We start from the raw sequence: 25,526 nt of genomic DNA on the forward strand, positions 1-25,526 counted from the left end.
GAAGTGACAAACTCCTCTACTTTTATCCTGCACACTTTGATTTAAATAGAGGTGGTTCTTACTGGTAAATTTCTGCATCATGTCCTGTGTTAGTGGGAACATTTTGGACAGAGCGCTTGAGTAAAGTACACCTGCGGGCACTGCATGAACAACTTAACCTGGCCTGAAGGAGTAACTTTAAGAAAGGCCAAAACCAGGTTTAAGAAACAAAAATTTAACCTTGTCTTCAAATTAAATACACTAATACCACATAACTAAATAATTTGTGATATTGAGAATGAGTTGCTGGGATTTCACCTATAGCTGAACAACATGACTATAGACTGGTTTAATGGAGGTGAAAAGTTACTCTCTTTGAAAGATGCTGTAGTATCTAATGAAAACAGCTCAATCAGAAGACTCTTTAGCAAATCATCTACATATCTTTCTTATTTTACTTTTACATCCACCTAGTTATTTTAAAGTCAAATTTATATAATGATAAACATGCAACTTGTCCATTAACATGTAAATAAATTTTTAGTATATATTAGTAAAGTGTAGGCAAATCCACACAGCTGGAAGTAAACAGAATATCTTATCTATAACATGTAAGCAGGGAGTAATGCTTTGAATAAATCCTTAGAAGGGAAATCTCAATAACTAAAATTCACAATGTTTTCAAGACCTAGTTTAATTTCCAGCTGTCATCAGCTTCATTCCATGTCTGAAACAGAAATAAGCATCAAAAAGAATTTTACAATATTTTAATTTATTGTGAGAGGAAGCTATTAAATATAAGATATAATTATTTTATTGTATATTTATTTTTCCATGTGCAGAGTGTTTTTCAGTTCCTTTTGTTTATGCTTAAATCTTTCATCCTTCAACCAAACACTGCCTTCACCAGAAACTTGAATAGTAAACCAATTAAACTGGTGAAACCAAGTGAGCTCTGGAACTGGATGTTTGGCTTTGTAAAGCTGATAGTCTAAAGAGTTTTTCATGCTTTAGACTGGAAAGAGCTTCACTTAGACATGAAGGTATACAGATGTTCTTGCAAAGTCCAGATTTTTTGCAAAGGAAAAGGGAGAAAGACTTCTACACATTTCTTTCCCTTTTATAGTGATTTTAATCTTCTTTAAAATGCAGTGAGAAGCACTGGGAGGCCCCAAAATCTTTTGGTTCTGTTGAACCATCTGTTTCAGCCTCAGACATAGCCACAGTGTCTGCCTTTGAAGCCTTTGAAGTATCTACAGATTGGACTTACACTGCCCTCAGCAACTCAAGGGAGGAACCAGTGGTTTGAAGAAGAAAAAAATCCTCTGCTCTCAGCCAAGTTTTGACTTATCTGTCAGCTTTGGTCCAATCCAAAGTTACTTCAAAAGGCTTCAAAGTGCAGACACAGTGGCTGGGGCTGAAGTTGACTTTGGAGATCTTTGGATCCAGGACTCAATTACATTTTCCAAAATTAAATTGCAAATGGATTAAAATGAAGTCATATAGTTAAACATATACTCCAACTCCTTTTCTATGCCTTTGCAATCTACTGATAGAATGTACTCTAGAAAAGGTAGATATTTGACAACCAAAAATTTTTAAATTGTGGTTCAGTTTAATTTAATAACCTCTATTCTATCTGTAAAATAACATGAAAGGTTATTAAAAGATAGTTGTCTGCCTCAGGTGCTGAGTAAATCTGGTTTTCCACCCCACTGCTGAGCTCAAGGTGAGTCACTGGTTTCTCATATTGTTATGTGCAGATTCTTGATGTATTTAAAACCTATATTGACATTTATGAATACTCTGGTTCACTACTCCCTTCATTTCTCAGCTGTTTTTCACTACCAGAATATTGGCAGTGTTTTAAACCAATACTTTATCAAAATATACTAGTTAAAATAAATCTAATTAATGTGGAATTCAAAGGTCTCCCTACTAAATATAGTGTCATTCCAAAGGCTAAACTTTTTACTAGAAGGTGATTTTTTTTTGTGAGAGGAGAACAAGCATGGCAAGAGGCTGCTTTGGGGAAGGTCACTTTAGATGCCCATTGAATTTCCATTTTTTCTGGTTAACAGTAAGAATGCGAACTCTAGTTGACTTATCCCAACAAGATACTGTAGCCCATGAAGTCATTTGAGAAAATTCTCTCTCTGTGTCTTCCTTTTGAAGCTCCTCCTAGAATTGTTTAGGTTGGAAACTACTGCAACCATACACTTTTTATTCATGGTGAAACTCGTTTAGGAGAAGTGGTGAAACACTCAGTCTGGGATATGGCAAAGCCTGTTGATTAGTCAGTCTTCTGAAATGCAGGAACATGTAGCTATACCAGGCAGGTAGATTCAGGGAAAATAAAGGAGCTTTCCATTTGTATCCAATGTTTGTTTGATGTCTCAGAGACTGAGTGCCCTGCAGACTTGAAAGAGATAGTTCCAATAGCTTTTAGCTCTGTCATTCAGCACAGAGGTTGGCTAGCTGTGGAAAAACGTGAAGGTTTGAGCTGGCCTCTCTACTTTTTAGTGTCTTTTAGCAGGTTTTGTTAAGTTGGGTGAGTGTCAGATGCTGCTGGCAGCTACTCTGTGAGTTTTGTCCACTTTGGTTGTGATAAAAAGAAATAAAATCTGTTCCAGACTACTTTTGTTACAGTGGGATAGCCAAACCTGAATGATTCTTGCAGAGCTTGCTGAAAACCTGAAAAGTGTTTGTTCTTATGGACAGAAATATTTTTCTCCATTCTCAGCAAAAGGGCTTTTTTCACAGGCACAGTAATTATTCAAAGTTGTCTCAGTTAGTATTACTGAAGACTAGAAAAATCTAGTAAAGAAGGGAAACAGCAAAAGGATGGCTTTTTTTGTACTGACACGTCTCTCTTCAGGGAAGAAAGATTGTCATAAAAGAGAATCCAGTCAGGTAAATTCACATTTTACAGACTAAATTTGTAATATAGTAGGCATATAGAAGACACATAATGCTTTTCAAAAGACCTAGGGAAGCATGTTCATACAGTCCAAAAGGAAAAGTTTATTTATTTGGAATATGCTGGGAATCCTGATTGGTGATCATCAATCTAATACTTAGCATCAACATTTCTGGTTAAATGGATTAATACAACTGTCTAATTAGATGAAGCACTGTAGAATTCCCTTCAGATGCACAATTTTTAATTAGGCAGAATACTGTCATTTAATTTTCTACACACAGCTACTTCCTGCTATACCAAACATTTCCTCTGACACATGGTCACACTTAATACAACATGGAAATTTAATGAAAGAGCCTGGGGCGGGAAGCAGAAATAAATGCTTTACATAGCTGAGATCTAATTTGGGTAAGCAGGACATAATCACTCTTACTTGGCTAACTCTTCAACCAAATAAGTGAAAACAGTTCAGATTTCATTTAAGTCCAGTTGAGAAGACATGATCCCTTGTACCTTTTTCTTTTCATGCTGCAGGTACATCTCTAAAATATTCATCAACATTTTATTAACAGCTTAACAATTTCCATATTGCACTGAGTCTGGCTGGGATGGAGTTAACTTTCTTCACAGCAGCTTGCATGGTTCTGTGCTTTTCTTTTGTGGATAAAGCAGTGTTGATACCACACCAATGTTTTTGCTGTGGCTGAGCAATGCTTGTGCAGCATCAAGGGTTTCCTCTAAACACCTTCTTCCCCAAAGGCCAGTGAAATGGGTGAGAGTCAGAGGCTGGGAGGGAACATGACTGGAACATCTGACCCAAACTTACCAAAGGGGTTTCTGAGTTTCCTTCCTCCCTCTGAGATGGAAAAACATTCAGATAAAAAAAGAACAAAACTCTTTTCTCTTATATATTTATATAAAATATAAAATATATAATATTACTCAATGAAATCTTTTTTGTCCAGACAAATCCTCAAAAGTTTTAAAGGCTCAGGCTGAAGAAAGAGTCACTCTTTCCCACTGTCTTCTGAAGGCAGACATAGCAGGGCTATCCCTCTAAAAGAGATTAGTTTGCTTTCTTAATGATTTTGCTGCCCAAAATCCATGGATGCATATACGTTGTACAAATTTTTGTGTTATATGGGTAAAAAATATAAGTGTGGAGAGAGTTGAAAATAAAAATGGTGCACTTTGGTAAAGTCAGAAAACAGAAGCTCAAAATCCTGAACAGTAGAAATTATTTAAATTTTTAAGTCTTTTCAGCTAGAAATAAGAAATACTGTTTAAAAGCAGACACCAAACTAATTTTAAATTTAAAGAATCTTCTAATCAGAAAAAGTTTTATGTTAATTTTTTTATTCATATTAAAAAAGTAAGAAATGGAGAAAAGCAAATATTGAATGACTGAGTCCTTGTTCAATAACTGATACACAGAAAGTTTCAGTGAAAATATCAGCTATAGGCATATTTGGCGGCTAAGGACAGAGGTACCAGTTTTCTTTTTCTAAAGTATTATTTTTCAGACAGATGACAATATTTCAAGAAAAATCTAATATTCAGGAAATATTGCCTCTCAGTTTTCTGGAGTTCAAACCAAAAATAATTCCAAAGAGTACACTAGTCCCATGGGAATGAAAAGTTTAACCAAGATACAGAAATAGACAAGTGAAAGAGAAATAACATGATCTTATACTATTCTATACCAGGCTTCAACTTGTAGGTAGTTATAATTGTAGCTTTAATTAACAAAAGAAGATATGCATGTATTCTTCAACATCCAGCATCTCATTTTCCTATTCCTGTATGCATTTGTTTTTAAAAGATTTTGTAAAGTGCTTAAACTAGAATTACAGGGAAAAAGAATAATAAAAAAAAAAAATTAAAAAAAGTAAACGAGAGGCTTCAGGGCCCAAGAGTCATTTGTATGTCTCAACGTGTTCCAGATTCTGAATCAAGGTATAACATTTTGTAGGAAAGTAATGAGTAAGTAAGTTTTTTTATCTGAATAATCCATCTAAAATTGTTCCACATTCTTCAACTCGTAATCAGTTTTAGTTATTTTTAGTTTGCATGTCCTATGATTTTTAATCTGACTTTTACTCCCTGCAGGTAAAGCATACCAAAGCATAAGCAGAAATACCTACTGCCCTACAGCTGCTTAAAGTCAGAGTATGTTCTAATTAAGAAGTTAGGATGACTCATTATATAATCCACAGTATTCATAAATGTTGGGATCAAATGTGGATAAGGTTTTCAGAGCAAGATGTATGTAGACAATTAAGCCCTACAGGAGACTACCAGAGCCAAAATGCCATGATTTACCAAATGGATTTGTACTCTTTACAGCATGGCTAGAAATCTTCTCACTAATTTTTGGAAATGCTGCATGATCTTTCTTGTAATCACTTCATAACTTTCATTAGCTTTTGTTAATTATCAGGATAATGGTTCCCTGTTAATCCTTCTAGTTAATTATCCCTTTAAGACAACATATTTTGCTTTACTGTTAGATTTCAGCTGTGTTTTCTTGAAGTCCAAGGGAGGTTAAATTACAGAGTGAAACAAGGACAAGGCACTGAAAAATTGAAAAGTTCTTTTTCCTATGCAAAAAATTCAGAAGGGACTTGGAGAATATTTTTTTTATTTTAATTTCAGCAGGTTGCTTAAATTCAGTTCAATCCACAATGAAATTCTAAACTGGATTGATGAAACCAAGAATTGTCTTCATGTTGTAGCCACTATTGATTTTTAAGAAACAAGGTGTAAAAACCACAAATTGAAATCCGGCCAGTCAGGAACACTGCAATGTACAGACTTTAATTTGTTGTAAAATGAAGCAGAAGTCGATCTATGCTTAGAATTAAAAGTGAAAAATTGGGAAGTTTTGTATCAGAATTTAAAAAAATAATTAAATATTGCTGTTAATATATGTTTTTGAACACAATGCTAAAAAGTCCATAAAGAGAGGGGAAAAGCAGAACTATCACTTTCTTTATCTCGTATTATCTTGAAGCATTCTAGTTGACCTTGGCGACCTATATTTAGAGAAAAGACGTTCTTAAGATTTTTGGCATGAGACAGGTCAGATGATACAAATAGAGGAGCATCTGAGTAAATTAATCCTAACAACTCTGAAGTAAGTGTACTTTTTGAGGGATGGTAGAGTAATAATTCGGGAAGTAATGGGGAGAGCATTTGAAGGCCCCATACAATTAAAAAGTAGATGTGCTTTCTCTTCACAAGCCTGAAACTGTTTCTAGTGGTAGCAGTAGGTGGATGATAGTGCTATAAATGATGAAAAACCACAATGTACAGCAAGCCTTTTAAAGTATTTATGGTTTTCATTACATTTATATATTATTTCTAGAAACTTATATAGATCATGTTAGGTTTCTGGCTCCTTCTGAGTCTATTGGGCTCAGGAAAGCAGTTGGAAAATATAAATTCTGTTCCATTTCTGTCTGACCCAGAAGTGTCTTCCAACTCACTGCATCAGCATTTCTCTGCCTGATATACTTTGGATTGTCAGTTCTCCAAGGCAAGGACTGTCTGGGGTTTCTGTGCATGTAAACAGCAGAAGTTTCAGGCTCAGCTGAAGTATTCAGGGTTTTGCTGTGTATTCACAGGTGCATGTGTAACCAAGAACTTATTTCAATTTCTAATAAGGTCTCATTACTTTCACAAAATTGCAAGTCCTCCTAATTTTCAGTAATTGTTGGCCACTTTGTTCGTGCACTAGCTAATCTTGATTAGAAATTTAAAAGGGGCAAACTACTGGCTCCCTTTTTGCATTCTCCCTGAAAATATACATAGTTTAATAACTGTTCTTCTTTCTCCAAAAATTCAAATGCTATCTGCAACTGGACACAAATCTCAAAAATTCTACATTGTCTGGTGGAAGAGTTGTCAAGGCAGAAGTTCAGTCTCAGGTAAACATTACAGAATTGTGTCTAAGTGGGAATGCCAAACACAAATCATATAGTCTATGTTGAAATGTCTGGAAATTGTTTCAATATGTCCTTGATTGTGTTCAAGACATCCTTGATTAAAAATGAGAATTAAATACTGTACTAAGTATTTTCTAATCATAAGGGCTTAAATAGAAAGAACAACAGAGGGCCTTACAATTATCACATCTTTTTTTCCTATCACTCAGTCTGTCACTGGAATTTTAGAAGCCAGGGACCTTGTAATATGGGAAGAGAGCATTCCCAGTCTGTGATTCAGTGTTGCTACACCTGTGCCTTTGTAATAAAAGCACAGTCTCAAAACTGTGTGTTTATTCCAAAGCATAGTCTCAAAACTAAGACTAACACTAATGCTACTTGCAATGGGAGTGCCATTTTTCATGAACAGTACAAAGGGTAAGCCTTCAAAGATTAAGGTTGTTTGAAAAATTAACTTGGCAGTGCTGTGGAATCAGTATCATGTTGTTGCTTTTGCAATTTTCCCCCCTTCTTTTCAGACTTTGTTCAGATTTGAATCTAGTGGCAGGGGCAAATAAACTCCCTTTTCCCTGAACCTCTGGGTCTCTCACAAGGGCAGTGAGAGGGGAAAGCAGCTGTTCAGAGAAATTTCAAGACTTCTTTGAAGTCAGAATAATCCTGTTCCATGAATTCCCCTTAAAAGCAAGAAAAAGCTCTCTCATTATGATAAATAATGCAGGAAAGAACAGAGTAAGGTTCTCCAAAGTAAGTAATTTTCACCACAAAGGTAAGGCAGCTTCTACCCAAGTATAACTGTATCATAAGCAAGTCTAATGCCACATGCAATTATCAAAGAATTAGGGGCCTAAAGTCAGTTAAGAGATTTTTTACTAATCTTGCTACTAACAATATTGCTATTACCACTATTGAATAAGTCAAAGAATATTATGAGGAAGCATAGAAGTAGAAATCTGTGGTTGAAAGCAAGAAGAGAAAATGCCAGAACCTCAGGGAGCTTTTACTTAGTGTTGAAGGATCTTGGCACAGAGGGCTCACTACAGAGGCACACTCAGCTTGTCAAGCTAAGTACACTTTTCCCAAAAGCCCAGAAAAGGGACATGGTTTGAAATTCATAAGAGAAAATTCAGATACAAAAGAAAACCAAGTTAGCTTGAAAACATCTTTCATTAATTAGCAGCAGCTATGATATTTACAAATGACATAGTCAGCTGATGATATTGGTTGTATATAATGCTTCCTAATCTTAAGTAATCAAAACAAGCCTAATCACCATTATTCCTCTTGTGAGGTTTTTTTAAGAAAACCACATTAAAAATTGCTATTAAAAAATTGTATTGATACAAGAAGAACACAGTTTTACTTAGACTAATGAGAAGGATCCATTTTATACCTGTACTAATATATATGGTATTCCTTAACTTATGTCAATTTATGGAATAAAAATTAGAAAAAAATTGTTTTGTTTCACATTGCATATACAAAGTCTTCAAAGAAGTATCAGGCTTCTTGACCTAGTATAACTTAGAGTTGAGCTCAGCCCAGGTATTCAGGTATATATGTGGGGAAATTCCGAGAAACTCATGAGAAGGACAAAAGCAGGAATGGAGGGTTCCTTATGAACTGCAATGCATGCTTCAGATGCCCAGAACTTTAATGACTGGAAGACATAGAAAAACAAGATTTAGAGTCTGAGCAAATGCAAAAAAATATGAGTGAAACACTTTTTACACTCAACCTGAGATTTTATTTTGTTTCAGTCAGATGCAGAATTCCTTTTTTTGCTATATCATTAAGTTTCACTGTAAGAGACACTTGGAAGAATAGCTCTTGCAGGTGCTCTTTGATCCATTTAAAATCAGGTATCTTGCAAGTGCTGCAAAGCAGAATCCTTAAATGGTTCATACCAATTAAACCTAATATTTGTTAGAGAATCACAGACTATCCCAAGTGGGAAAGGACCCACAAGGATCATCAAAGTCCAGGTCTTCGCTCTACGCAAGACACCCTAAGAGTCACACCATGTGCCTGAGAGCATTGTCCAAACACTTCTTGAACTCTGTCAGGCTGTGACCACTTCCCTGGAGAGCCTGTTCCACTGCCCAACACCCTCTGGGTGAAGAAGCTTTTCATAATATCCAACCTAAGCCTTCCCCAACACAGCTTCATACTCTTGCACTTATTGTCATAAGGAAACTGTAAGACTACTTAATCTGTTTAATGTGTGGGTTTTTATTCCTAAGCAAAATCTTAAGTAATCAAAATTTACTTATACATCAGCAATCTAAATCAATGGCACCAATGGATGCTACAATCCATTCTAATTTTGATTCTGAGAAATTTGTTATATGGTGTCTTTAAGGAATGAGGATGATATTCAAACTACCTCTGTTTACTGTGTAGATTCTGGCTGATTCCATCAAGCTAAATCAAATTGACCTTTTGGAAGTACAATGGAAAAATAATAGTCAAAACAACTATGGAGAAATAATTAGAATTTGAAGAATGGTGATAAAGATGCTTACGAGCAAAATGCTATTTCTAGATGTCATCCAAAGTTGCAAAATTATTTTCCAATGCTGTGAACTGAAGAAAATGCAAAAGGTATTTTTTGAGAAAGAACTTAGATGGTAGAAGAAAAAGGTTCAATGACCATCTAGTACTCTAGATGAAACATGACGTAAAACCTGTGAAGAAATCTTGCAGCTATGCTCAGCTATGGTATACAATGATACTTCTGGATTAAGACCCAACTGTTTATGCTCTTAATTACTTTCTACCCCTCTTAACAAGCATGTACCAGCAAAAAAGATAAATGTTTAAGACACTTCATACCACCTTTTCTTGATTGCCTTGTACAAGTTAAACACAAATCAGCTTGTCCAACAGTAGTCATTCAAGGAAAGACCACAAAGGCAAATGCATGAAGAAAAAAGTTGTCTGATTATCTTTAATGAAGCAGGGGGGAAAAAACCAGTCTAAATCCATAAAAAACCTCTGCTGCAGGTAAGTCATGTCCCATTCCAAGTATTATGACACTTTTCTGGCACTGTATTATTTTACAAGAGTTAAGCAGATAGTTTCTGTGCACGTCTGAATGGTGTTTTTCAAGAATTACAAAGACATTCCCGATTGTAAAGGTTTCAGGACAAGCTACTTTGGTCTGATAAATAAGAGGAACCTCTAGATCTCAATTCAGTTAATCCATTCCTGTTATCTACAAATAATTGTTCTGGAAAACCTTTCCCTATGATGTATCATAGTATAGTCAGTTGACCTGTATATTTATGGTAGGGCTAATCTTTTTGTTGCTGGCTCCAACAAAACCACTGTTCTCTCAGGCTCAGAAAATGGAAAATTCCCTAATAATAAGGAGCTACGATGGGAGAGATCCCCCTTGTCCATTTCTGAGAGAATGAGTTACAGCACAAAGACAACTGCTGTTAACATTTTTGGTATGGTCATTCCATACAGAGTCATGTATCAGTGTGGTTGATCTTGATGGGATGCCAGGCACACACCAGAGCACTCCATCACACCCCTTCCTTAACCAGACAGGGGACAGAAAATACAAAGAAGGCCTCGTGAGTCTGAGATAAGGAACAGGAAGAAATCACCCAGTGATTGCCATCACAGGCAAAACACACTTGACTTGGCAAAATTAATTTCATTTATTACCAATCAAATCAGGTCAGGGTAATGAGAAATGGATGTTAAGGTTTGGTTATCACCCAGACAAAAATTCCCACTGTGGTAAACTGTGGGCAAGGAAGCAAGTGCTAAGGCACTTGCCATCTCAAGTTATGGGAGTGACATCCATGGAGAGCTGAGACTTGGACTGTATAAAAGGGGTACCTCCAGAAGAAAGACTCAGGCACTCCCACCTCTGGGAAGACCAAGCTGAAGAAAGACCAGAAGGCTGCCACAGGAGTCCATACAGTGGTGATATCTTTACTTAATCTCTCTCTCTTTTCCTTCTCCTCCTTGCCACCACTTCCTACTTCTATCTCTCTACCTCGCATTTACTGTTAGATAAGATCTGTACTGTTGGCTTTGCCATTTGGTCTTGTTTGCACCTTAATTCAGGCAAAGGCATATCTTATAATCAGATCGTAACTGCAGATTGCAAATGTAATATTTTTCTCCACCAGCCTGTAACTCCATTTTTGAATGGTCATGCATTAGCATATTCTCACTCCTTAATCACCAGCCTTCCCTCCAGGCACATTTACATCTTATTCACTGCACCTTTTCCAGGTATTCCATCAGGTCATTGGCCACCTTTTGGAATTTCATCATTTGTGCTGAAGTTCCACATAAATCAGCCAGAAAACTATCACTGAGTTTCTGATAGCCATTTTTTAAGTCATTTAAAACTAGCTGGGTAAAACATTTGGCATTATGCTGAAGAAAGGTACTAAAGAATTTAATTTCCTGCTGTGGAATTGGAGTGATAAGGTAAACTAATGTAGCTTCTCCATGCCTAATATCCATAGTTTCTTGATAATTAAGGCTCTAAAATGATGATTAATTAAGACAGCTGCTTCTCAGCATCACTTGATTTTTTTTCTTCTTTTTTTTTTTTAGTATTTAGACTATTAATTTCTCAGTATGATGACACATTTTTAAAATACTTCACGTTAACAGCAGTCTTTTTTTACTGCATCTATCTTCATTAATCTCCATTACTATCTGGTTATATGTCTCTAAAGCACTCAGCTCCTCTGCAGCTCAGAGGGCAATTCACACCATATATCATTTCACACAGTCAGTTATGACATTGCATTTCTCAAGAGAGAATGAAAGGGAAAAAGATTCTTGCAGTGAGATTTTCATTTGAATCCCTTTCTGAATATGCAACCAACACACAGTAAATTCATCAGGTGAGTCAGACTTCTTTGTACAGACTGTATTCACAAATGTATATTTTTTCAAATAAAGGAAAAAAAGACTCCAACAAATATAATAACATTACACTTGAAAACAAAACCAGTATTAAATATTCTTTAAAGGACACTTGATACTAAACGGAATTTTCATTTTACGGCTTTGAAAGTTTGGGAAAAAAAAAATTAAACATTACCCCAGAATATTTTTCAAGCATAGGTCTGCAACCTTCCAACTTGCTCTTCCTTTGAATTCTTACAGTTAAAAATCTTTAATCTTTTTATGCATAGCACTTCTCTATAGAAATATGACTATTGATAAAGCTGTAGAGCAATGTCTTTTTGACAACAGAAATTGGTTTTTGAACTTGTGACATGTTTTGTACATGGTGATAAAATCTATTGAACATTTCAGATTGAATTTACTGTTATTGTTTAAGAGATTATGCACCAGCATTGATATTTCAATTGTGAAGGTTGCATTTATCCTTTTCATTATAAAATCACCTTAAAAGTTATTGTAATAAAATGAGTGAAACTGAAAATTGATTGTAATAAAGATTGTGAAAAACCTGAAACAGGTTCATTTTATTGACTTGTTTATCCTAAAAAATTACAAATATGGAAAACAACCCCAGTTACTCAGAACTGGATCAACATAATATTGTAATATGACATTAGAGGTTGAAATAAGTCTTCCATATTTTTGCTGCTTTCTTATTTCTTCTCCTTCAATTAAGTCAAATATTTCCACTGTAAAGAAAGAATTTTTGTACTGGACTGATATATAGTGTTGGTCTATATTTTAGTCCTCACCACAGGACAAAACATCTATCAGACCTAGGACAGCCACTAGTTTAAGTTACACTCAAGTCAGAAGGCAGAAAGTTATGCATCTATTCCACAACATCCAGAAGTTTAAAATACATTTTAAAAAAAGCTTAGTGGGGTAGTCTTAGCAGATTACTTCTGCAAGATAAATGCAAAACATAACATAAGTAAGGTACCTAGTAATGTTTGTAACTATCAAAGCAATGAGGCTTTGGAATAACCTTGCACTTAAAGCAGGAGAGAAAACAACGTAAATAGAATTTTGATGAGTACTGAGAATTTTAAAACATGAATAAAAGAATGATGTCTTCTGCCATAGTAGTCATAGGTATGTTCCGTTACTTTATTTCTTTCTATTTTTTCCTCTTTGCCATCTTCATGCACTAAATTTGAAGACAGTTTGCTCAAAAGAAAATGGCATTTTGGCATGTATATACCTCATAGAAGATTGTACTCAAATGTGTTTAATTTTACTTGTGTCTTCTACAGAGTTTTCAGAGATGAACTGTAGTATTGCATTTAGAAAATAAAATTTAAGACAGAAATAATTGAAAAAAAAACCAGAATTGGAAAATGGCAAGAACTGGTTAACACAGAACGCACTTTTTTTTATTGTACAGAACTAGATGACCTCTTAAGAAGGAAAAGAAAAGAAATAGCAGACAAAGAAAGTTCAAGCATATCCAGATGAAAAAAAATGGATACAATATTTTGAAATTTTTTAAGAAGGATTTAAGAATTGTGGGGAGGGAGAAGGAAAGAGGAAGAAGAAATGATTGCTAGAGAGGATATTTATAAAATTTGGGGAGGGGGATTGTATTTTTTATTACTTTCAATCAGGTTTTAACTGATATAAATGTAAATAAAATATAGAGAGAAAGAGAAATTACACATTATTTCTATGTGTATTTACAATATTTTAGTAGTATTATTCATGTAATGATTATAAACAATAAGTTCACAATCATACATTCACATGGAACTTCCCAACTGAATAACATAGCTTTTGTTTTCTGCAGAACTCAGGGAAAAGTCAAGGACAAATTGCTCTTCCCCAAACATGTCTCTTAAATGGAATGATGTCAGACTAATGGTGCTCTGTAACCACTATCAGACAACATACAATGTATTATACTGTAGGTCTCAAGGCCACTGAGGACAGTCTCAAAAGCATTTCTTGTTATCATAAACGATGTTTTTTAGTTAAAATAATATCAAAGATCCACTTAACTAAGCCGATTAACTACATCTACTGAAACTACAACCAAAGGAAAAAAAGATTTCCATAACTATAATTGTTAATGACAATCTCCTGATTTTTAGTTGCCTAATGAGGGAAAAAATGGTTGTTCATTGTTCTGATGGTTGTTCTGATATGTGAGGTCATTTTCCATTGCAGGTAAATTAGTTCAAAATCACCGCTGGTGATTCCTTTTGCTCATATTGCAGCTGTCCTGAAGAACAAATACATTGAAGCCTTCAGTTTCTAGGTACTGGTGAACACCTACATGATAGTCTGAAAGACCAACTAAATTCCTGATGCAATCTTGTGATTTTAAGCAATTTCTAACCAGATCGCTAATTATCTCTCATGCCTGCCTGTACTTTCATTTTTGCTTTTGTTTGAACAGTTTTTGTTCCTACTGTCCCTTCTGTAGACCGCAAAGTTTTCTTCCCATGACTATCTTGGACACTGTAATTTACATTCAAAACAATTCTTGTTGAATAGTATTTATACTTGAGGGCATGACGGCTAACCAAAAGGACCATGACAGAAATTTGGCAACAGGAATGTCTTTCCTAGGAAGGCAGAGCCCTGTGGGGTGCAGGCTGGGGCTCTAGGGGATGGTCCCAGAGTAGCCAGCCATGCACATGGGCAGCAATGGGGCACAGCATTGTCTTGGCACATGGGCACAGCCCCAGAGCCTGAGAAGGGATTTGCCCCTCTCTACTGTGTACATCAGATCACATTGTGAATATCACCCTGCATGCAGGGAAGACATCTGTAGGCTGTCTGGAGCTGAGAAGAAGCACCAAGGTAGTGGGGATGGAGCCTTTGCCCTGTGAAGAGAGGCTGTGAGGCATGCTGAAGTGATTTTTCTTCCATTCTTATGCTAAGACTGATAAAAAGGCTATAATAAAAACATAATTTGGCTATTATTTTGCAGTTTCTTATGGACATTTAAACACACAGCTACTGAAAGAAACTAAATTACTGAGCTACATCTGTATATAATAAAATTGAGAATTCTCAGCACTATGTCAAAATGTAGATGTGATGAAATACAGCTGCAAGTACATTTTTTAACACAATTAAAATAGGTGTGTTAAGTCACTGAAAATATAAGTAGCAATTCGAATTAAAATGCAGTTGTGTTTTCTGAAGTTCAAAAAAGCCTGTGATATGTACAAAATTTAGCAGACTACAATTTCTGAAACAAGAGAAAAGAACAAATATCTGCCCAAAACACAGCATTCCCATTACAGTTCTTTTTCTTTCACTTCCTTGCTCCTTTTTAAGTAATTTCATTAAAGATAATTCATCTTGTTGGATTTTTAAACCTTTACACGGAAGTGATTTTTAATTAGAAATTGAAAAAATCACTCACTATTACTGACAATACTGCAGAGGTCTATTTTAGATATCAGGTTTCCAAAAAAATTCACCAGTTTAATACAAAGGAATAAAATAGACTTATTTTTGATTGTTTATTTGTTTCTTTTTTTTGTTTCTTTTTTTTTCTTTTTTTGGCAGGGGAGGGGAATGGTGTGGGGAAGGGGACAGAATCAAGCAATAAAAATGTCATTTTTTTGGAAGGTCGTTTTGGTCTGAAAACTCACTGGTTCCAGAATCAATCACTCCCATATTTTCTTTTCTGTATGGTAAAACCAAAGGAGAAAAAATCATGCACACATATTCCAAACACTGTGAATTCCACTTAACTATACAGCAATCATGTGATTTCTAAATAAGAGTATATTGCCCAATATCCCTCAGAGGTCCTTAGGCACATTCCTTAATATATTTAAAAAACAATATATTTGATTGGTTTAGACTCATATATATAATTCAATCTGTAACCATTTTTTCACAATTCCAGTTTAAATCATAGAGAATTGATGCAATGCATGCAGGAATAATAGTACACATTTCTTGCCATACAAAAATGCAACAGATTTTTTTTTTCCACAAGACAGTAAAGAAGTAAAAATTCTCATCATGTAGAAAACTGCATCTAGTAACAAGTGAAGGAACTGAGTCTGAGTACACATTAAATCCATCTTTTGCTACCCATGAATTCTCAATAAAATTCTTAGCCCAGGTCCTAGCCCAGAAGCTGCACAGCGGGAACAGTATACAGCATCTGAAAACCCTGAAAGTCAGTGCATGGAGAATGATCAGCAGATCCCTTTGTGTGATACATGACAGCACAGGGAAAACTCATCCCTGCACAAAACCCAAGTTTTTAGGGGTAGATACTACACTGAAAAAATATGATTCCTTGAAGGATAATGCCTCACCCTTCATTTTTGTTCAAACCTCACTATCTTTTGATTCTAGTGCAGATCCATTCCTATCTTCATCATAAACAGGAATAATAATTACTACCTATCACAGTACATTTACATTCAGAAAATAAAATTGTTTCAGAGCCCACACTAATCTAGCAGAGGAAGAGGGAAGAAATGTTGCTACTAAAGGAGGTCAGGTGAGGATGACACAGAGTGAAAACCTACATGGAACAGAAATAAACTTCCCATTCAAACAGAAATCTCTCTGTAGAATGATAAATTAAGAGGACTTTTTGGGTGTTGTAAGCATAAAAGATTGTACAAAGTTAGGAAAAAAATTAATTCATTTATTCTGAAAGCACATTCCAATAACAGCCTCTGTGTAGCAAAAACAATGCCACATGGGATTATTATTTCAAGGTTGAATATTTTATGTCCTATATCCTGTAACAGATTTTTTCTGATCAACTTGCTGTTCAGACTCTACCAATGATCTTGCTTCTCTGAAAGTCTGCAAAAATGTGGTATGATCAGACTGACAAACATCTTGTTATAAGTTCCAGTGGAGTACAGCCATTTGGATTCAGGCCTGCACTGCTAATCTGAAAGTTACATGGAAGAGAAGCCATGGAAACCACAGAAGAACAAAAATGAAGCTGACTTCACTGTAGGTTTCAACTAAGAATTTAGTAAAAAAAATTATACAATATTAATTAAAAATACCAAGAAATTAAATGCATTCATTAAGATATAAAAATTGCAGCATGTGGCAATTTTTTATTGAAACCATGTTTTGCTTATTGATACTGCAACAGAGGAAAAGCAACTTGGGATTTATTCTGATTCTGTGGTTATTTAATCTTAGATATTCAAGTATTTAAAATTCCAAATCTAGATACTAGAAGCAGAGTAAACATGACAATACAGTTCAGCAAGTAAGCACTTGATTCTGACCTGGGTTTATTCAGGTCTGCAAACCCATTTACATAAACATGGAAATATATGTGCTTTGCCTATAGGTATGCTTCTACAAAGCCATTTACAAAACTATATGTTCTTTAATATCACCACTGTAAGCTTTATGGCAACCATGAGAGGAGAATCACAGAATTACATTAATATCCTCAATAAACAGTTAAGTAATTAAATAACAAAGCAAACAAAAAAGGAAAGGAGACCTAGAGAAAGAAAAATATATTTTCTAGCACTGGGCAATGAAAATGTTAGAATCTAAGCACCAAGCCTTCTGATTGTTGGTGTAAACTCTGTAATCATCAGTGCATTTTGCTGACACTGTAATTACTGCACAGTTCAGAGCCAGAAGGTTCCAAAACCTTTTTTAAGTGTCCTAGACCAAAAGCAACTTAATAAATCAGGTCAGACTCTGGCCTGCATGACAGCTAGGAAATACACAGGGATACAGACTTCCTTTTAGGTCCAAAAACTAAATTTAGACTCTGAAACCAGACAGTGATTTTTCAGTAGTAAACTTTTTCTAGGAATAAAATCTTGCATAATTTAGTGTGACCCAAAAAGGAAGAAGCTTAAGCATTTCTAACATTCTCTAATCTGCTTGGTTTGTTAACTCTCTTAGACAGCTGGAGCTCCCTAGGCTGAATTGTCCACTCATCAATCTCAGGAGGCAGCCTGGGCCCTAGTGAATGAGCACTGTCCTTTCATTTATAGTGATGCTGAGAGGCATTAACCAGGGGTGGAGTTCAACAGGCAGCATCTCTAGAACTTCAAGATACAGCATTGTTCGCAAACTCTGTCTGTATTCAGGGCAGCTAAGAAAGCTCTGTAAACCTTGAAAGCAAGAGAAGCACTCTTAAAAAGCCTGTGATCCTAAAGATACCTCTGGCCGCAGTACATAAGTCTCTTTGTAACTTCTGAAAAAGCAAATCTGAAAGAATATCTGTAAGTTGTTCTTTAGTCTGTTTCAAACAATTGATTAGTGAGCACTTGCTAAGAAGTCTACATTAATTTGGACTGCTGAGACTTGTGCTGCAAACATGGCATGTAGATAGGCATGTTCACATGAAACATCTCCATTTATGTACATATACATACATATACATATACATAAACATATTCATATATTTATACATATACATATGTTATGTATTCACAAAGAAAGAAAACAAAAAGAACATTAAAGATATATCAGTCCTAATTCAGAATTATGAAAATATGAGGAATGGTAAATTTGAAAATATCTAAAGCAATGAAATCACATTTTTTAATAGCATGATCAGTTAATATTTACAATACAAAAAATCACAAACATTTGCGCAGCTGTAGAAAAAGGTATTCTTAGTAAAGGATGTAGTCTAAGTCCAACAAAAAGGAGTACTTTCCTACAAAACATTTAAACAAACCACTCATATCATCATCATCAGTTTTTAAAAGATTATAGCTCTTTACACTTATGTTTTGCCTTCTGTAGAACAATTCAAGGTGAAATTCATGATCTCAGGTAGAAGAGGAAGTTTGGAGTATCTCAGGTCAGTATCCTGTCTTTCTTGCTAGAGAGCTTTTGTATTACTCTTTCATCTACTTGATGCTTACCCTTCACTTGTTTTTAATTAACAAATTTCATAGAATCTATTATATAAATTTTGCCAATGATGTAAAAAAAGAGGAATTGTTCATTTTGATGAAGCAAAATTTTAGAAGACATTGAATGCTTGCTTTGAAAAGCAAGACCTATGCCCATTTTGGTTTTAGTAACTATCCTAAACTAATTTTCTTCTTGAACTATTTACACTATGTTTCAAAAGACTTCTATTAAAATGCACAGAAGTGTGATTTCCACACATAGAGAGCATCCACGTATTTTACTAGTGCAAAAACAGCTATTAGCTTTTTGAATTATGCTCCCATAGAGTGGAAACAGTGTAATAAAAAAAGAGCTTCAAGTATTTCAATGAGGCAAATAGAAAAGCTACTTAATCTGATAGATTCTAGGAAAAATTTCAGTTATAGAAGAGAGTTATCGGGAACAGATATGCATAAATTTGACTCTGTTAATTACTGTGGTAGACCAAACAGTGTTCTATATCATTATGCAAACAATGGCTTAGTTTTATTATAAAATTTCTCATCTTCCTAAAGGGGGCAAGGCTTACAACTCTGTCTTTCTAAAAATGGCTTCCTTTTCTCCTGTCTCAACACCAGCACCCAATTCAGTCATGGGACAGTTTTAGCAGCTGTGGGGTATGGACTCCAAGCTTTGGAATGTAATTTTGTTTTTTTTTTAATGAGTACTGCTGAATTGATTGGCTTTCTAAAAAAAAATATAGGAACAGTTGGGAATCCAGAAACTCAATGGTCATGTTTCTATTTTTAAATGGATGTAAATATCATTATCAAGAGGTAGTCAGAAAGATGGTGAGTGTATTCAGATCTTTTGGTATCTGAGTACTTTGTAGACCTTTAGATACAAGGAAAGGGGCAAATGCCAGTGGTCCAATCTATCTTTGGTGTTAGGTCATCCATAAGTCTCTGAACATGATTAATACTTAGCCTTTTAAAAGCAGGTGAACATTTCTTATTGATTTAGGTCAATATTATAGTTTTTCCAGGACAAAATAATGATTTTCAAGTAATTGGATCGGCAGTAGCATATATAAGTCTGTCATAACTTGCACCAGAGATCTCTTACCTACAAATAGCAAATACAAGGTAAGGCTAGTCAGAGGAGAACTCCTATCATCCAAGGATTTCTCTTGATCTGTCACGTCAGAAGCTGCAGGGGGAAGTGCCTGTAATTCCTGTGGTCTAGTGATTTCCCATCTGTGAAGAGCTCAAATCTGGATTCGGCAGCATCATATTTTATACCCATTTAGAGACATGTGATTTTTAGCTGAGAAGCTTGGAAATTCCGTAATCAACAGGCTGAGGATCTTCTACTATTACACATAATATATTTAGAGTACAATGCATTCTTACACATAAATAATTTGGAGTACAAAGAAAAAAAATTATGGCTCAAAAATAGAATAAATAAAATGTTCAAGATATTTATATTCTGAAAATTAACCTTCCATCTAAAATGCACAAGCAATAAATTCTAAATATCAGGATCAATTGGGAAAGAAATTTTGATATACATCTAGATTTTATTCATGTTTTACAGGGCTTGCTTTTCTTCTTACTTCATAATGATGTAGAGAATTTCTACACTTAATCTCAGAATCAGACCTCAGCACAGAAAACTTTGGACTTAATCTGAGGTTTTAAATAATTGCTCAATAAATCAGAGCAATTATATGTAATACTAATTATATATTACACAATTATATACCAATTATATATTATAAAATTCTAAATTTTACTTTCTATAGAGTTAACTCAGAATACCTGGGTACCCAAAAGCATCATCCCTGAATTGCAGGAACACACAAATAGGAACTTCCCCAAAATTGTAGGAGTATAATCCTTGACACATTCTTTAAACTAGGAATTTCCTGAACCTTAAGTTTTCTGTCTAAATCCATTATATTTTAAATTATTTCCCCCAGGTTCTTAAACTATTTTCAATATTTTTCCTAGAAGAAGCAGGAAAATGCTATAAGTTAGGAATTGTGAAATATACCTCAGAGGCTTCCTTTGAATAATTTTTTTAGTGTAATCTCAGCTATTGACTGTGAACAAGACAAAAAAGATAAAAATATAAATCTTCTTCTCGCTTCTAGTAATTTTCTCCCTGAAAAATATGATGATGCTACACCAATTAGATTAGATCCCTTTCCCTTTATATTGAAAGGGAAAGTAAGAAAATACGGCTACATTTTCTCCAAGGCTGGAAATATAACTGAAAGATGAGGAAAGTATTTTTGTGAGTCATTTCAATGACCAAGATAAAGCCTTTATATAGGAAGCCTATTTTCCATTGGACTGAATATCATAATCCAAGATATTTTGGCTAACCTGTACTTATTAACACAATCTTGCAAGTAATTGCCTAAAACTGTCTTGCAAGCAGTTAGTGTATCTCCTTGCTAAGCAGTTTTACTTTAGTAACTGGTTACTGGAAAACAGGAGCTTTTTTTGACCTCCCCAACTTTTGCTGAGAATTGTAAGGCTATTTCTATAGCATCCCTGTCAACAGCTTTTAATGCATAGGCACAGAAAGCTATGTATGTGGCCATTCTGCCATACTATCAAAGACTTACCTGGTGCCTCTGGAAGTATATATTTTTGCCCAAAAGGTTGTGGAGTTACAGGGATATTACTTTTCAACATCAGAAGTGAATCAATCATTTTGGATGCTCTCAGCTACCCACAAAACTAGTGGTAACTTGGTCTTTTTTAGATGAGTGAAGATGTATACTTGAGAAAATATCTTAAAAATATAGATCACCAGCCTGAATTTTCTCAGAAAGTATAAGTCAGTTCATGTCTTCATCAAGGGAAAATAAAAAGGTTAAAAACTTTTAAAATTATAATTATTTCACAATTCCTGTATCACTAGCACTCACCCTAGCCCTGTGTTCACACTGTAGCTCTGTGTGAACCGTTTTGAAAAGATGCAAATAGAAAACCCTATGTTATGTAAGTCACAGGACTTCTAAAAGGAACCAGAGTGGGAGATTTATTGGGGTACTATTATAAAAGAGGTAGTTTGTGTTTTATTTGTTAGGAAAATAGTTTTACATTGGTTTTCTCATTAGATACACCATTATCTCACTTGAAATTACAGGAAAGAAAGGATTGGTCCTATGAACTGGGAATGATTGATCCTGAAATACAGTTTGTGCTTTCTTTTCTGGAAAATTATACTCTATATCTGCTTCTATAACAATTTTTGTATCATTCCAGTTGAGTCACTTGTAGCATTTTGTTGGATACCTTAATCACGTACTTTGATTTGTACATGCTTTACCTCTAATCTTTAGCCTGACACATGAAGATGCTGAGCAGTCACAACTGCATTTGAGGTTAATAGCTCCCCCATCACCTTAGTCCTGTGTCATGAGAGGTAAATTGAAAAAAAATGGATCGTTGTGTCTCAAGCACTCAAGAAAAGTAGATGCGTTTGACCTTAATATCTATCTATGAACCTTTGAATCTACACCCATAAAATAGGAACAAGACCCTATATATGCTACAGAAATTTTGGAAAACCAATTCACTAGTATTTATGAAGCAGAATATTGGAATAAGTGCTCAAGAAAAGCCCTGGTTGAAACTAGTGCCTCTCTTTGAAATAGACTACATAGCTTACGATGAACTAGTTGCATACATTCATAATATTTTAGGCAAAATACTGAAAAGTTATTTCAAGTTATGCTACCTTTTGTCAACCAAATCAGTCATGCAGAGAAAATGTTTATGTGCTTCAGTAGTAGAAGATGGTATCACATAGGGATGAGGTTGGTAAAGTTCTTTAAGTTCATATGGAAGTGTAGATTGCAAAGTCATATTTTCTGGGCACTATTCAGTGTAGATGTGTTCTCAAGAACTCAAAACTGCACAGAAAGAAGATCACAGGAACCCTGAAAGTAATGAAAGAAAAACACTGCCTTGAAGTGAAATCTATGAATATTTTGCAGAGTACTTTCCTCTTCCGTGAACACGAAACACTTATAAACATGCATACAACTGCCACAACTCAGAAAAGCAATAAATAACAAGCCACAAGTACTGGTACGACAGAATTGTAATAAAGTGCCATTTTCTTCTCCGAAGCACAGAAAAGAAATGGTTTTAAAGAAGAACAATTACAGGTATTCCAGCAGCAATGCAGTTGCTTGATAAAATTCTGATCCGCTGTAAAATTACACAAAATGGTAGAATAAGAGGTTGATTTTGACAAATTCCTTTTAGCAGTAGTAAAGCACAAAGGACAACTTGTCTGAGAGCAGATGGGTGAGCAAAAACACAGTAGATTGTTTAATACCTTCACTACTTTTGTTAACTGGTTTCTTTGACCTGAGCAGTAAGACTTATCAAAAGATATCCACTCCATTCTTCTGAAGTCCTAGCTCTACATACTCCCACTAGTGATAACTAGATAACATTTCCTCATGCACAAAGAAAGATAACCTAAAATAGGTAAACCTTAATTAAAAAGGGGCTAAGCATGGCTGTGCCAACAGAAATTTCTAGACTCACTCTATCCTCCACAGTAAATAAACACTTAATCCTATAAAGTATTTAATCCCTAAAATACATCACCAATTCCTGGTTACATCAGATGCTAATGCACCACTGCTTCTGTTAAACCATAATCTGTCAGACATCAAGATGTATCAGCCCTTGAAAATATCAGACCAAAAAGTTTACAAAATTACAGAAGACATGAGACTGAAAGTCAAAGTGAGTTATCTGCTCCAACCTCCCTGCTCAAGCAAGGTCATCCCAGAGCACATTGCACAAGATTGTTTCCAGATGGCTCTTGAATATCTCCAAGAAGGAAAACTCTGGAACCTCTCTGGGCAATCTGTTCCAGTGGTCGGTCACTGTGCAGTAAAGAAGTTCCTTGTCATGTTCAGATGGAACTTTTTGTGCATCAGCCTCTTGTGCTGTTGCTTGGCACCTCCAAGCAGAGCCTGAATCCATGCACTGACACCCTCCCTTCAGATACTTGTATGTATTAATGAGGTGCCCTCTCCATTGTCTCCTCTTAAGACTGAACAGACTCAGCTCCCTCAGCCTTTCCTTGTAAGACAGATAGTCTCTCTAGTCCCTAATCATCTTGGCAGAGAATATTTGCTGCAGTTTAAAATCAGCTGGTTTGTTTCATTTTATATTAAAACCTGATTAAGCATGAATCCCAAGTTACTTACTTCTGCATTCTTTTCTTCAAAAATATCAGCTGCTAGACAACATGGAATCTTTCAGACCAGAAATAAATACCTTGCCAAACATATACAGAAGAGAGTGAAAAAATATTTTTCATAAAAGTGTTTTCCCTGTTTATTAGATTTCTTGGTACATTTAATAAAATTATTCCTTTCAAAGCATTACATTTTTTATATAACCTATACATTTAACTTTACTCATTCATATTGAATAAAAAATAATCTCCCTTTGCATGTACAAAGCAAACAATGGTAATAATTTAGAGTGACAAAATTTTGAATAAGAAAAACTACCATTAGAAAGCAAAAGATCAATCTGTGTGAAAAAGTTTGTCTTTAAATAATAAAAATTCATATGCATTGACACCCATGAACCTTTCCTATGAAGTCTTTACTTTAAATGGAATTTACAATATTTTAAGGCTAACATTTTTATGTTAAAAAATCTAATTTCATTACTTTCCATAGATTAAAGAAGCAGAATGAAAGACTTATCCACAGCAATTCCTACAACAATTTCTTATAAAATGCTTTGGAATAATAGAAGATTCCTACCGGGTCTTCTGTTTTGTGGTTATCCAGCAAATCAGATAGGAAATCATCGTGAAGACTTTCTCTCCGAATCAATGTAAATTCACGTAGAAAAACTGCTCCTTGATTTTGGTCTCCAAAAACCTAGAAGTAAACCACAATATTAGCAAATGCAAAATTTTAATTCTTTCATAGAAATGATCCTAATATCCAGAAAAATATGACTGGAAGATAAAAAAAGCCAGTTAATGGTCCTCTGTCTTCCAGTACTACACTTGTTCTAACCAGACGGCCTTGCCATTAATGAGAACACTGACATGCATTTAAAGAGTGTCATTACAGTTATAAATAATTTCCATTTACATGAAATTCTTCTGTGGAAGAAGTTTCTATATCAATATTTACATCTATGATTTGTAAGACAGTAATGTTTAAAAACTCTTTTGTTAAATGAGTTAATATTTAAATTATTTTTACTTTATGAAACAGATAATGTTTGTCCAGCATTTTGATGGCTCTATCATAAGAAGATAGAGCTTAAAACTTTGAAGGGACAGAAAAAAATATTTTTAAGTACTTTGACTAGCAAACTCCAAAATGCACATGCATTGAAAATAATTTAAACTAAGTTGTATATATTCTTTTTAGAAATATATATATATAAGCTACTGAGAAAGAGGTTGTTTCATCAGTGGTTGAACTAAGCAATTACTATCAAAATGTCCTAGGTACAATCACAACATTTTTATATATTTTAGAAATAAATAATGAAACTAAATCCACATTCTTCAAGTTCTCACATCCATTTTTTTCTTTGGTTGTTGAAGCCAAAGAACTGTTTAAGGTATAAATTTAAAGTTTTGGAAACCAGTGAAATATGAGGGACATTTTTGGAACCTGTCAAAACATTGTTGTTTCATTAGACTAACCCTAAAGAATTCCACTACAGGTGAAATATCCATAAAGGTTGTTAAAAACCAGGAATAGGGACTGTATTATCTCTGGAAATCTAGTAGATTTTTCCATAACCAGCACTTCACAACTTATTTAGAAGGCCATTCAGTTTAAAAGAACAGTATGCTTTATCAAAATGACTAAGTAAGGACACTTT

The 25,526-nt window shown here is 34.7% G+C and overlaps 1 protein-coding gene across 1 annotated transcript in view; it reads right to left on the minus strand.

Moving 5' to 3' along the window:
• The window catches only part of ADAMTSL1 (ADAMTS like 1), a 401,766-nt gene that overhangs the window by 285,299 nt on the left and 90,941 nt on the right, over positions 1-25,526 (minus strand). Inside the window, exon 2 of the mRNA XM_066568995.1 lies at positions 24,440-24,559. Within this exon, the coding sequence (XP_066425092.1) occupies positions 24,440-24,559 (120 nt within the window). The remainder of the gene's footprint in view (positions 1-24,439; positions 24,560-25,526) is intronic.

Source organism: Molothrus aeneus, chromosome Z, assembly GCF_037042795.1.
Source record: "Molothrus aeneus isolate 106 chromosome Z, BPBGC_Maene_1.0, whole genome shotgun sequence".
In the NCBI taxonomy this organism is placed as follows: Eukaryota; Metazoa; Chordata; class Aves; order Passeriformes; family Icteridae; genus Molothrus; species Molothrus aeneus.